A 15252-nucleotide genomic window follows, 5' to 3' on the forward strand; every position below is an offset into this window, starting at 1 on the left:
CCATAATAATTTTCTTCTTTTCTCCAGAGATCCAGCCTCCAACGGCTAACACCTTGGGTCGGAAGCCCTCTGAAGCAGAGGAAGATCTTTACAGGAGGTGGGGTGTTCATGTGGCATAAGAGAGCTCTCTAAGTTGCCCTGTTCTTTTGAAACCTTAACTACAATTGTGCATAATGCTGCTCTTTGATGTCTGGTGCTGAAAGTACAGGTGGGGCTTTAGTATCCATGGCGGATTAGTTCTCAGACCCCTCCCCCCCCACAGATGCCAAAATTTGCAGATAATCAAATCAGCAATTGGTCTCTTAAATCCTCTGAAGGAGACCCTCTGGTCCCCTCTGGAAGGCTTCAGAATGGCTTGTAGAGCTGAGAGAACATGAGTTTCATCTGGTTTCATGAGTTAAACGTCTGGGGAAGTCCTTCCTGGGCCTCAGTATGCCTTAAAAGGCATGAAAACATCGCTTTTGGAAACTGGAAGTCTCATCCTTTCAGTCTATGAGCCATACTGAAGCCCACAGAGGCAGTGGGTGAATGTGTGCTGCCTCTGTGAGCTTCAGAAACCCTCCAGAGGAGACCAGAATGCTGCTCTGGTTCCTTTTGGAGGGTTCAGGTGGGGCCCAAGTCTGGCCCAACATGTTGAGCCTGGACCTGCATTGAGCCAAATCCGTGAATGTAAAATCTGTGGATAAACAGGCTCTACCTCTAGTACAGGAAGGTGCAACCTCCCCTTGAGGGACAGTGAAGTGGCTGCTTTTAAGGTTGGGATGTGGAAGATGGCAAACTGGTGGAGGTTGCCCTGCTTCTGCCCACTGCCCCCCCCAGCCCACTGCTTACTCATCTGCTCCAGCCAGCTGCTGTCATGTCCTTTCTTCTTGCTTGATGTCCAGGGAGGGGGCTTGCCTTTCCTCTGGTTTTGGAATAAGAGTAAAGAAAGAAAAATATCTCAGCTACCCTAGTTCCTCCCTCACCTAGCACCTTTTCAAAACAGACTGCTTATAGAGCAACTTGTGATCAGAATAACAGCTTTTTTGCTTCTAGGATCCTCCCCACCCTGCCAGTTTTTAAGAAGAGCCTTGTGATAGAGGAGGCAGGGAGGTGGAGGCAGTGGTGATGGGTGCACATGCAAAAAAGGGGGCTGTGGAATTTGGTCACCACTTCAGATTCTGTCCAGCTGCAGCCGGACCTGAGCGCAGGACTATGCTCAAATTCTGTAGTTGTGAAATTGTTGGCTTGTCTTTCCTCTTCTGCTGTGTCCATGATGTTACCTGTGCTTACCCTTGGGGGTAATGAGAAAGTATTGACTTTATTGACTATCCCAAGTACTTGGGCATGTATGATCTACTGTATTATATGGATAATTATATCCTTCATTGTCTTCCTCGGGAGGTCATTGACCAAGACTTTAGAATAATTGGTCATGAGCCAGCTTTACGTTGTCACCTTCTTTTTTAAAAAAATTATTTATTTTTTGATTAACACACACAAACATACAAACATATAACATATAACACTCACTTCTATTATTATGAAGTGTTTTGAACAATTAGTTCGGCAGTACATCATCTCCTGTTTTCCAGACTCATTGGTTAGATATCAGTCTGCATATAGGGCAAATAGATCAACAGAAGATGCTATAAACACCATCTTACACACTGCTTTAACTCATTTAGAGCAGCAGGGGACCAATGTAAGAATGCTCTTCGTGGATTTTAGCTCTGCATTCCACACAATTATACCGTACAAACTGATATCTAAACTTAAAGATCTTGGGTTTCCAGATCCAGTCTGTATGTGGATCTTGGATTTTCTTTCAAATCGCCCTCAGAGGGTGAGATTAGGGGACTTTGTTTCTTCTGCCAGGACTCTCAATACGGGTACACCACAGGGCTGTGTGTTAAGTCCACTACTGTTTACCATCTATACTTCAGATTGCACCAATATTTATCCCAGCAATAAGATCATTAAATTTGCAGATGACACCACATTAGTGGGGCTCATCTCTGAAGATGATGAGTCTGCATATCGTGAAGAGGTACAACGGTTGTCTTTATGGTGCAAAAACAATAACCTTATTTTTAACATCAATAAGACTAAGGAGTTTATTGTGGACTATCGGAAAAGAAAATCTGACATTTGGCCCTTCTGTATTGAGGGTGTTTGTGTAGAGCAGGTGGACGAGTGTAAGTTTCTGGGGATCATCATGAAGAAGGATTTGACATGGAGTGCAAACACCTTGGCTCTGGTCAAGAAGGCCCAACAACGGTTGTACTTTTTGAGACTTCTCAGCAGACAGGAACTGTTTGAGACACAGTTGGTAATTTTTTATCGCAGCTACACAGAGAGCATTCTTTCTTATTGTCTCTGTGTTTGGTTTGCGAGTTGTGCAGTGGTGGAGAGAAAAGCGCTCCAGAGGGTTATCAACACTGCTCAGAGGATTATTGGCTGTTCCCTCCCTTCTTTGGAGGAGCTTTACAGTACAAGGTGTATGTCAAAAACCTTAAAAATTCTGAGAGGTCCCTCGCATACTGGTCATCAGTTTTTTGAACTATTGCCATCGGGAAGAAGATATAGGGTGATAAGAACAAGAACGCGTAGATTAAAGAACAGTTTTTATCCCAGTGCAGTGTCTAGATTAAATGCGGGGGTATGGTGATATGTTGAACAGAGTTTTAGCAATGTGGTGATTTTATATGTAGTCTGCCTGACTTTGTTGTATTGTTGTTTTTTGTGGGTCTTGTCTTGTTTTACCTTGCGAAAGCTCCTAATTTCATTGCACTTGACAAAATAAATTTTGTCAATGACAAATGACAATGACATTTACAATGACAAATAAATTTTCTATCCTATTCTGTTCATACATTTAGGAATGCTAAATACCATATAGCATTACTAATTAATCATACTATATCTCTTAATCTACTTACTCATCTTTTTCTACCTCTTACTGATTTATCCATTTATTTATATAATATACAGTAAATTTTCCGTAATGCCCTATACTATATTTTCTAAATATTCACTTTCTACCAAGTGTAAACGAACTTCAAAAGCTCATTAATATTAAAACAAAATAATCTAATTACCAAAATTATCACCTCAGCTATTTCAACTCCAATCTAATTCTCCAATCTAATTACTTTATTTTCTTTGACATAATAACCACATATAAGACTATTCTTCCACACGTTTACATTTCCAGCTATATATATATATTTTTAATACATTCTAATTCATATTTATCAATTTCGTACGTATTCTTTTTTTTTCTTCAAATAAATTTGGGCCATTGTTATTAGCTGAATAAATCCTCCAATTTTCTTTAACCCTGAGATTACCCCACAGGGTTCTTTTTCTTTCCATTTTTTCTCCTGTAATATCTTTTTAATTTATCTCTATAACAGAATCTGATAGATCCACACTTTCTTATATAGGGTGTGTTCATTCTTCCAGTTAACTGGGATATATTTTGTCCTCCTTGTTCCAACAAATTTTGTGATTTGTGCACTCCTGTTACTCTGTCCATCTTATCTTTCTTGATCTCCATCAGCGCCTCTTCTCCGTCCTGTTGATCATACTGTTGATTTTCCTCCTTGTCCACTTTTTCACTCCCTTGTTTATCTTCTGCTTGTTTCTTCACATCTTCCAATTGTTCCTTACAGACATCTGTCTGTTGGGAAAGTGTCTCCAGACTGGCTTGAATCTGCAAGGACCAATTCAGCTGTTGTCGCTCCATAACAAGCTATCTCTCCATATTAATCTAGATTTTCTGTATCCACGTTTCTGGAACAGAGTCCATTTTGCAATTTCTCTATAGCCCACTAGATGTCCACAACATATTATTCTCCTCACTTGCACCACGTCATTACTACTCTGCCATCCGCATTCCTTACATACCTCTTGCAGATAACAGTCCAGTGCGGTTAACGGAGAGAAAAACAAAATGAAAGAAAACAGTCTCACCGTCTCTGTTGCACAGAAAACAAAGCTCTTTCAAATCTAATGAGAATTGTATTTATATCCAATTATGTCCAAGAATAATTCTGGATTTTAGTTCACACCCAAGTTATAGTTGTAATTATAATCCACCACCAATTCATTCCACGACAGAGAAAAAGAGCACTTTCAAAAGAGTCTTCTTAAAAAGTCTCTCGTTAATGCCTCCAATATATCCAGGGCTTTTAGCCAAATCAGTCAGTCAGAGCTGGGGACAATATTAACACTTACTTATCTTAAATTTTCAGCTTAAACCTTACACTTCATGCTTTTTTTTCTTCCTCCATATGGCATCTCAGCACGGAGCCAGCAGCTTGATTGCAGATCACTGCACCTCCCCCAATACTGTCACAAATGGTTAATTTCTCTGAGAAGAAAGCCCCCCCCCCCCCGGCCAGGCTTTCAGTTTCCCAGATACCTGCACTGATGAGGGTCTTGTCCTGACAAGGATCTTCAGGTCCTCTTCAGACCTGCAGTATTTGGGGGAAAACAAACTGTCTCCCCGGAGCACATTGTCACCTTCTGATGGCTTTTTCAGCATCAGATTAGCACACATCTCTTTATGAAGCACAGTGGGCTTCACAAATGACTGTGGTGCCCTGGTGCCCTGAGCTGGTCATCATTCCAAATAGATCACTGCTCTTCCAGATCTGATTCTGCTCAAAGGGCTGGATATAAATTTGAAAGCCTGTAGCTGTTGATCACCTTCTCCTACAGGTACGAACAGGAACAGGCAATAGTCCAAGAGGAGCTGCTTCGACTGGCCAAAAGGGAGCGGGAGGCAGCTAGTGAGAGTCTGAATGCAAATCTACAGCGGGAGAGGAGCAACACCAATGAAGAGAAGCAGAAAGCAGCCCAGCTGGTGAGTAAAGAAAAGGTCTACTGCAATTTCAGCACAGCACCAGCTCAAAAGGATCAGATATCCCAGATAAGGTCTACTTGTGCTGTGAACACTACTGCTGTGATTCCCTTTTTAGATCCATCAACATGCCAGTGCTGCTTCCTCATCACCACTTAATGCTCTCCCTTCTGTGGTCTTCTTTGATAGTGGCAACAGCAGCAGTAAGCACAAATATCCAATCCCTCTAGCTGCAGAAGGGCTGACTAAGCTTATAGCAGCAGTCTGGTTCAGTGCAATTGACCTTCCAAGCCTTTCCCTTGCTTTTGCTGGTGATTTGCCATCACATTGTGCATGAGCTTGTATAGGAATGCCCCTGACCCCCCACCCCTTGGATGATCTGCTAAGTGCAACCTTCTTACACACCAGACTTAGTGAGTGGTGGAGGCTGGGACCAACTGTAACAAGAACGTAGTGACAAGAATGCAGTTTTGACATGCCCTACTTCCCTACCCCACGTTTCTTACTATTCCTGTTAGGAACCCTTCCAGGCAGATAACTTCCTTCAGTTTTAACCTGTGGTGGTGCTGCATAGCAGTGGCGTAAACTCAAAGTGTGGTGTTTGTTATGTATACTATTAGGCTTTCACATTGCATGTTTCCAGCTGGGTAATAATTGGGTCCTTTCAAAAAAGCTTGTGAAATATCACACTGAGCAGCTTCATGGGTATGTTTCCTAAACTTGGACAGGAAGCCTAAGAACCTAAATCAGTTGACATCCTTTTTTTAAATTTAAAAACCAGTCACAGGCAGGGTTAATCCCCAGTGTGGACAGGCTTCCCAGCAGGAACCATCTTTTGTCTGAAAATGTTCTATGGTGCAATCCTATGCATGTTTACTCAGAAGTAAGTCCCGCTGTATTCAGTGGCGCTTACCTCCAGGTAATTGTATGTAGAATTGTGTCCTGGATTTCATGGGTTCTGGTTGGATTACTCAGTCAGGATTATGCAGAGAATGTGAGCAATATTATTCTGTACTTTGCAGATGATAACTGCCTGTGATGCACGGCCTTTCTTCCTCTCCACTGCCTCTTTTTTAAGAAGCTGTTTGTCTTTTGTATTTGTATAAGTTCCCTTATGATACAAATAAATGCCATGGATCCAAATGGCTGCTTGAGTATTGCCCAGTAGAATCCCTGACTTCTTTTGAGTGGTAGAACCCATGCCTAGAGATGTTTGTTTCTGTTGAGTAAGATAGGATTACAGTCCAAGTCTTACTGAACACAATGGGCTTACTTTTGAATAAGGTAAATAACGCCATTTTCAATCATCTCTATGCCATGTGGCAAGCTGCTGTTAAGAATTTGAAAACCAGCTCAAAAGGAGGCAGTCAGAGATGCTGCTGGGCATTCCCAAGCAGCTCTTGTATTTAAAATTTAATTTTAAAAGCAGATAACAAATCTGCTGCCTGATTAATTGGGAGCGTCTTTTAAATTGGTTAATCTAACAGATTTAAACTATGCAGCCCTACTTCTCAGCCCATCCCTGATCAACGTAACTAAAAACAGACATTCAAGCAGGAAAAATGACTTGCTCCATAATGCCTGTTTTGTCTAATCTGGCAAGGAGCAGTGGTGGTAACTGGCAGTACTGTTACAAGAGATGTCCTTAACAGCATCTGCTTGACAAAACTAGTTTGTGGGACAGTTGTGTGTGTGTGTGTGTGTGTGTGTGTGAGTGTGTGTGTGTGTGAGAGAGAGAGAGAGAGAGAGAGAGAAACAGTGTTTCTCTATAAAGCAAAGGGGATACCCTTTATACAAAAAGGAACACTTTCGACGGGTTTCTGAAACTCACCTAACTTTACTGCATTCACATGTATTTCAGCAGTTTTTTTTCTCCAGCCTGGCTCTGATTTTGGAAGTGAGCTAGACAAGACGAATGCCTAAAAGAGGGGAAGTGTGTTGAGGTGCAGCAAGGGAGAGAGAGCATGCACTCCTCCTGGCAAAAACAATGCACACTTAATAGAAGAGTGGGACAAGAAGATGTTTAGCAAACTTGCAGCTGCACCAAACATCCAGTTTATTGTGGAGGAAAAGATGGGAGATGAAGAGTTAACAAGAAAAAGGAAGTGTATGTCTGAGGCAGGTGAAAGGTGGGTGAGACATATCTGGCAATTGGAGCGTTAACTCTTATTACCACCATGAAGGTGATAATTTCTTTTTTGTGTGTGTGAAATGTCATTATCGAGCCCTTGTAGAAAAAGTCAGTGAATTATTTCCGAATTCACTTAGGGCACAGTCCTAACCAGGTCTACTCAGAAGTCTGTTTTGTTCAATGGGACTTACTCTTAGGAAAGTGTGGTTAGGATTGCAGCCTTAGTGAACTTGTCTTACAGAGTTGGCTCCCGTTTTTATGTATGTAACAGAAATTTTCCTGCTAGCCTCTTTCCTGTGGACATGGCTAGCCTAAAATGATCAGGCACCCAAGATAGTGCCAGATTCCTCTGGCAAATTCCACTCTCTGCTCATCCACATGCATATGTGCTCATGTGCATGCCCCACCAGCACCCTGTGCCCCAACATGACTGCACTCTAGGCAGCAACCAACATTCTCATTTTTCTCCAGCATCCCTTTTAAATTGGTGAGGATCCTGGAAGCATATGTCCCTATCCCAGCCTGCTGGCTGAAGCAAGAACTTTGACTGGCCTCATGGCTGGGCTGTCCCTTATAAAAAACTCTCTAAAAACTAACAAGAGCTGGGTTCATGAAGGCAAGGCACAGGGACAGGGACAGGGACAGGAAGAGTTCTAAATGCTACCCACTTTACATTGTCCAATGATTCTAGAACAGTGGTTCTCAAACTTTTTAAAAGCTTTACCCCCAAAGTAAGTCTTTGCAGGGGAGGGGCAGGGGCAGTGACATGCATGATCCTCAGGATCATGTCGCTGAGGGGAGCGAGGGGGGTGCTTTACTTACTGTGTGTTAGGGCAAGCAGAAGAAGGTGTGGGGAGCCCCACGCAGCCCTCCACAGAGCTCCCTGATGCTTGGAATCCTCAGAAATAGTGAGTGTGAGCCACTTTGCCATCATGGGGATCGTGTTGCTGCCTCTCCCCTTCCCGTTTAAGGAATGGGCGAGTGTTCCTTTAAGTGTTACACAAACTGGTGGGTTGCGACAGGTATGAATAAGTGAACCAGGAGTTCAAAGTATGAAAACCAGTAGACCAGACTTTTGAGCTGCCTCTATAGCCATCCTGAGTCCTCTTGGGGAAAAAGGCAGGATATAAATGCCGTAAATAAAAATCAAATAAAAAATATAGGGGCTAATGGCATGTCCCAAAGAGTATTTAAATTTTCATTTTAAAATACAAACTTTTTTTCCTGTCCAGAACACACAGTTTACCTTTTTACAGTGTGTTTGACTGTTCAGAGTGCTTCACATACATCTCAGAATGTAGTTGTTGCAGTTTCAATCAATGTTTCATGTTGATAGGTAAACTCTTATGGGATTTAGCACAAAACAGTGAACAATACACACAGTAAGAAAATAGTACTCTGTTCAATTGTAGGCTATGGAGCAGGAGTAAACAATCTCTGCCTTCATTCATCTACATGCGATTTTAGATTTACAATTTACATTTTAGATTTACAAATCCTAAATCTCTGAGTTGTTTAATCAGATCACTTATTTCTCAAGTAACCCACAGAATGTAAGCCCTACATGTGCACTTCGAACCCGAGATGTGGAGGCTACAAAGCAGAAAGCCACTTGGCTTGCATATGTAAGGAAGTGCATTAACTTAATCTGTTTGAATCGGGGCATTAACTGTAATCCAGGCTGACTAATATGGATTTAAAAACTCTTCTATGTGAGAATTGCTAATGCAAATCGAACAGGTTTTATCTTCATTTAGACAAAGTGGTTTTAATCCTTATTAAACAGTGTCCATGAATGCTTCTTTGTCTGGAGCAGGGCTAGTAAAATGACATTGAAATTAATGAAAACTGGATACATACATTATTTAGGCCAACTAATGCAAGTTTGTTCGAACTGCATTCAAACACCCTGAAATCATTCTTTATTACTATAGCTGGGCACCGACAATAGGTTTTCAAACCCTTGAAAGTGGTATTATAGAGCTGTCAATAACTCCAGTGTACAATAACCCCCTCCCCATGTGTTTTACCATGGTTTTTGATCAAACTGGTTTTGCAGGTTTTGACATGAATTAAAACAACACACTGGAAAAAACTGAAAGAAGCCCCTAAAAGGATGGGCCGAACTACTGCATACATTTTGTATTGCTGCCTAGTATTGCTGCCGCAGTACCTGTTAGCTAGCAACTGTGATGACCAACAAGATCTTTATCCACCTCACTCCAAAGCTCAGAGCATACAAAATATATTTCAAAATAAACATTTATTTTTAATACACGAGGAGTGGGTGTGAATGTATACTCATTAATGTCTACAGTTACTGCCATTTCTTCTCCAGAGTTTTAGAATGTTATTTCCCAGACCTACCTGGAGATGTTCGGATTTGAACCTTGGTAATGGGGGAAGAACAATGGGGGAAGAAAAACTGATAAGTTCTCCACTCTCTTTACATTTGTACAATGAACAATTGTTACTGCTAGGTTAAGACTAGTCCCATGGAAGGGACGTGTTACTCCATTAAAATCTTCACTGGCTCCCAGACTGTTTTCTGGGCACAATTTAAAATGCTGGTGGTTATTTATTAAGAATATTTTATACCAGTTTTCAACAAAAAGAGGATCATAAAGTGATTTACATAGCTACATAAATAAATTGTTCCCTCTCCCCAAAGGACCTGCAAACCAAACAATCATGCCTAAGTGGCATCGGCAGCAGCCATTTGTAGATGCCATGCTGGGGTGAACAATTACTCTCCCCCTGTTGAATATGAAAGGACTTTGAAAAGTGCCTCTTTGCTGATTTACCTTTGAAGCCCTAAACAACTTGAAACCAGGCTGCATACTACTACTGCCTACTACAGAACTGCTGTACTGTTTAGCTTGTCCCCTTAGATTGGTAGAGAGGAACTGGCTGCATGTCCTGCCATTGCTGAAAGTACGGTTGGCAGATAGGAGGAAGAGGACCTTTCCTATGATATGACCATACACTGTACTGTACTGATTATCCGGTACCCATGTTAGAATCCTAGCATGTAAAGAGTCAGAAGGAACCGTGGAGGTTACCTAGTCCAACTCCTTCTTTGGAGCAGGAAATCGCTCCAACATTTCTTACAGGTTGTCCAGCCTTGTCGTTGGGCAAGGTATCCCCATCAAGGCATTGTATCTCCCTGGGAGCCACTAAGGGGGGTGCTCTTCATGTCTGTATGTTTTGCCTTGTCTTCATTTCCAACTTGTTTGTTTAAGATCTTGAGCTAGGCTCTATAATACATCCAGTATAATCTCTGATTTACTCTGCTCATTTTAATGCCTCCTCTTTCTCTTCCATCTACTACAGCCAGTTTTATTATCTTGAGGATGGCTAGACTGCTCCTGTTTTCCCCCCCAACACATACATTGCCCCCTTCAGGATCAGCCAGATCATAATTTTGAACCTCATACGCTTTGTTTCTTAGCTCTATTCCACTGCGTAGTGGTTAGGGTGCTCAGTAATGTGAAAGTAGGAAGAATCAGGTCCGCAGGTGCCCTGCTCAGTATACTGTGCATAGCAACACCTGAGACAGAATGACGCATCATTGGGCACCCGTTGGTTTCTCCTGAACTACTAGGAATTGAAGGTTGTGCCATGTATCATGGGAAAGGTCACTTGCAGATACCCTGTGCCCTTGCTGTACCAGTAATTTAGTTATTAATATCCTTTCCTCCAACAGGCACTTTGGCTGGAACAGCAATATTTTGTCTTCACTTTCCCACTTGCAGGCCATAAATCTGAATACAATGGCTGTATTTTTTAAATGATTTTGCTTTGATTGCGCTGAAAGCCGTTTGGCATTTAATCTGTGTTCTTTACGGTTTTCATCCATTGACTTTTATTATTAGTACCATCCATGTGAAGTGACGGTTAGGTCTTATTACCCTGTGTGTTTCTCTAGGATCGGAGAATAGACTGCAGTCTAAAACCCATCAGGCTTCTGGGCATAATTAATTACTTGTTTCATAAGAAGCCCTTTGCTTGAAAAACAGAATGAAAGTGAGCTAGTTCAGAAGCCAGAGAAATGCTGAGATTCCATTATCTGTATTTCAAGATCTGCTGCTGCTTTAGTGACATCTAAAATGCAAATGCTCCAGGATTCTCATTTTTTGTGCATTGCCACCCAAGAGCAAAAGTGGAAGACAGATAAAATGGTTGCCAAGCTGTACCTTATGCTTAGCGTCATATGGAAGAGGGAAGATAGGGGAAGGGGCTGATATACCTGTTCATAGGTTGCTGAGAAGAATTCAGAAGAAGGGTTCCAAGAGGAGGAGAACCAAGGAAAAGGCATCAAGGCACGTTCCTGAGGAGGCCTGGCAGTGAGCTGAGGATATATCCAAAGCAGGCTCTTGTACTTTAGTCCAGGCAAGCAAGGCGGCACCGCACAGAGTGGGGACCTCATGCAAGGTCTAGAGTCAATCATTTCTTGATTTCAGCTCTTAGAGTCGGAAGGGTCTTGGACACTGACACAAGTATATCACATGTGGGCACCATCCTAACCAGGTCTACTTAGAAGTAAGTCCTATTTTGTTCAGTGGGGCTTACTCTCAGGAAAGTGTGGTTAGGATTGCAGCATGTGAGTCCCAGCCTCTGCATATGGTTCTGGATAGGCTTTAGCAATTTCGGCTCTGGGACAGTTTAGGACAGGGGTGCTCACACTTTTTTGGCTCGAGAGCTACTTTGAAACCCAGCAAGGCCCGGAGATCTACCATAGTTTTTTTTACAATGTTCGCGCCATCATAACATATAACATTTATGTGTACAATGTATGTTGGTGTACCTTGAGCCCCACTGAGTATAACAGGACTTACTCCTGAGTAGACTTGCCTAGGATTAGGCTGTGAGGCTGCAATCCTAGCCACACTTACCTGGGAGTAAGCCCCATTGAGTACAATGGGCCTTACTCCTGGCGTTTCCTCCCAGAGGCACCTGAAGGGGGGGTTCGGCACTCCGCGATCTCATTTTGCCTCACGATCTACCGGTAGATCGCAATCCACCTATTGAGCACCCCTGGTTTAGGAACTTTTAGCTTTGAAGCAGCTCAGAGCTGCTTTGGCTTAGGAGTGCCTCTACAGTGTGTTCTGGGCTGAAGGGTCAGAATTGACCTGGCTGTGACAACATTGTGGAAGCTTGTCTTGGACTTGGGATGTCCATCTCCTGTATCCAAAGTACTCTAGTCCTTGCCTTGAGGTCTAAACCCAATACAGGCTCAAGATTTGTGAGACCGACCTATCTTCTGGGCAGGCCATGTTCTTGTTAGCTGCTCACATTTCCAGCCCTGGCTGGGCAAGGGCTGCACTTACTCATTGCCAGAAATATTTCCAGGCAGCATACTAGTACAATCCTTGGCTCATGGACTAGTGTGTAGGGTAGAACCTTACAAATCCTGAAGCACCTGTTGTGTGTTCAGAAAAGAAGTTGCAAACAGAAAATTTATATGGCTTTTTCATCCCCACCCCAAAAAAATCCTACTACAAATGTGGGTAGAGAATCAGAATGCTAATACAGGTGTGTGCCACTTAACGACAGGGATACGTTCTCCAATCCCTGTTATGTGATTAGGTCATTAAGTGAATGTTCAGTCCAATCTGTTACCTTAGTTATGAAAACAGACACTCCCTACTAGACACTTGCTGGCTGCACAGGCTACTGGAGATAGATTACCTCTTCTTTGCATTAAGAGCCTCTCTGTTGTGTAAACAGACACTCTCCTGCACACTATGGGAGACACGATTACTTCATTAAGATCATCTTTATTGTGCTTTGGCCAGCATCATATACGCAGTCTGTCATTAAGCGAACCGTTGTTAAGCCGTGGACACCTGTAGTTGAGAACCTCTTTGTACAATCTTAGTTGAGAACCTCTTTGTACAGTCTTTGTACAACTTTCCAACACTGGTGTAGCCGCAATGCAGTCCCAAGGTAAGGAAACAAATGTTCCCTTACCTTGAGGACGCCTCTGTGTTTGCCTCCCCACCACAGGATGCAGCACACACCCCATTGGCACAGCAGCACCGGTACTGGAAAATTGGATAGGATTTGGCCCTTAGTGAGCTAGTTATGGATGTTTTTGTCAGAAGATTTTAGGATTTTGATTTGATTTTGATTTTAGGATTTTGATAGATGGACAGATTATGGGAAGAATGGAGGAAGCTTAGAATTCACATTACTTGGCTTTCTGCAGCTCTTATGAGTACAGAGCACACTGTGGGATTCTGAGAGTTGGTGTAGCTTAGTATAAATTTCTTGTAAAAATTTGGAAGTCTTTGGTTTGAATATCACCTCTGTCCTGAGCCTGCAGTGTGGTAATAATAATGCTTCTCTTACACATGATGTTGTGACAGGATACAACAAGATAATACATCTGAAGCTCTCTGAATGCTCCAGCTCTCTTCATCCTAAGTGGCGGTGATAGTGGTGGCATTTATTCTCTTTGTAATATATATTAGTATTATGCCCGCACTGTGGAAGCGGTTGGGTAAAGGTGGTGGCTTGCCTAGGAACTGCCTAGTGAGTGCAGTTCTGCTCTTGGCCACTGCACTTGCTTATTTATCTCTGTTTTTAAGACATTCAGCACAGAGTCTGGATGGTTCAAGCAGCGCCCCTGTATGCTAGTGAACCTGCCTGATGCTGCTAATGCTATATGTTTGTGGTGTAAGTGTTTGACTTTCAGGTAGCAAAGAATGACCAGATCTGTTCTTTGGAGTTTTATCTTGACAGAAAAGTCCTGAAGACAAATGTTTCTAATTATGAGCTTTTCATTAGGCTTAGATCAGAGCATCCCAAACGTTATTGTTAGTGGGTTTTTGTTGCACAATTCCCAGTTCCTCGCTTTTTAAATCCGGTTTTAACATATATAGTGCTTTCTGAGTATGCCAAGTGTTTTATGTGGCATACTCAGAAAGCACATAAAGTGCTTTATGTGTATTTCCTTGAAGTAATCCTTACAACAAACCTGCAAGATTTGTTACTCCCATTGCAACCCTGTTACTGCTGGAGAGCTTGGATTGAGAGGGAGTAGCTTGCCAAAGGCCGCCTGGTCGGTTCATGGCAGAGGCAAGCTTTGGACCCAATAGGGGCTCCTAATTCACAGCTCAGTGTCTTAAGTATTAGTTGAAAGTAACGTAGGAAGCTAAAATTCTCATTTAATTGTATGGGTTTCCAAGCAACTGAAATTTTGGGTTTAATACTGTACTTAATATTCCAAAGGTTGTCATTTAATTTGGGAGGCAAGCAATAGCAGCTGCTTTTGGTGTTTTCTGCCACTAGCTACTGTAGTTGGTTTCATCTCTGTCCAAACCCTCCTTTCCTGTGTTCTCCATTTCCCTTCCCTCCTGTTTTTTGCCTGGTGCAGTATTTGTTTTGTTTTTCTGTCCCCTCCTGACTCTTGCGGGGATGTCAAGAGTGTGTCTGAGAGCCTGTGTCAGTGGCAGCAGTGTTTTAGCCCTAATGGTTTTAAGCAAAACCTTTGAAACAAATCAGTGAAGGATGTGGGAGGGAGAAGGAATAAACGCGATTAAGCAAAGACATCTCATTACAGCTATAGAAAGGAAGGATTAGAGCCCATAAAATAGGAGGCTCTCATTTAGGGAGGGGTGTGTGCATGCCAATGTTATCAGGATAGAGGGAGAGCAAATAGAATAAGTGAAATTAATACCCTGAAAAGAAGCATTACTTGGATTTAGGAATTGGACTAATGTGATTTGTATAAAGCCCTGAAGTTCTTATCTCATTTAATCCCCCTGGATAATGGTTTTGTCAGGTTTATTGACCAGGGAAGACCCCCTCATTCTTTTTTCTTTCCAAAAAATTAATTTGGATGCGGGACCAATTTCATAATTGTCCTGAGGATGTTGGGTCACCTGTGGAAAGCAATTAGGTGGAAGCACAGCTGTGGTGACACTGGGGAGAAACACGTCCTTTTTAATGTATTGAACGGTGACAATAAACTTCCCCATGTGGTTTGGCTTCTTGCCGGATGGAAATCTCTCTTCTGTGTTGCTCCAGTGTCGCTCCTCATCTTCCTTAGCTATTCCAGGAATTAGGCTACAACTATGTCTGGCTAATTAAGTTTGGCTGGCAGCTTTTCAGAAATAATCAAATGGGGTGTTTTGAAAAGCCGGAACTTCCTATGTCTGTATGAGTTACTGCATTCAAAATGTGATGCCCATTGCTGGTTCAGTTTGGATGGGTTTGAAAGTACCTAGGCCTTTTTGTTCCACAGAATTCCTCTTCAAGTAGCTAA

General features: G+C 42.3%; 1 protein-coding gene across 1 annotated transcript in view; it reads left to right on the plus strand.

The window, feature by feature from the left end:
• The window catches only part of CHCHD6 (coiled-coil-helix-coiled-coil-helix domain containing 6), a 222723-nt gene that overhangs the window by 7969 nt on the left and 199502 nt on the right, over positions 1–15252 (plus strand). Inside the window, exons 3-4 of the mRNA XM_066616190.1 lie at positions 28–97; positions 4708–4852. Of these exons, the coding sequence (XP_066472287.1) occupies positions 28–97; positions 4708–4852 (215 nt within the window). The remainder of the gene's footprint in view (positions 1–27; positions 98–4707; positions 4853–15252) is intronic.

Source organism: Tiliqua scincoides, chromosome 2, assembly GCF_035046505.1.
Source record: "Tiliqua scincoides isolate rTilSci1 chromosome 2, rTilSci1.hap2, whole genome shotgun sequence".
In the NCBI taxonomy this organism is placed as follows: Eukaryota; Metazoa; Chordata; class Lepidosauria; order Squamata; family Scincidae; genus Tiliqua; species Tiliqua scincoides.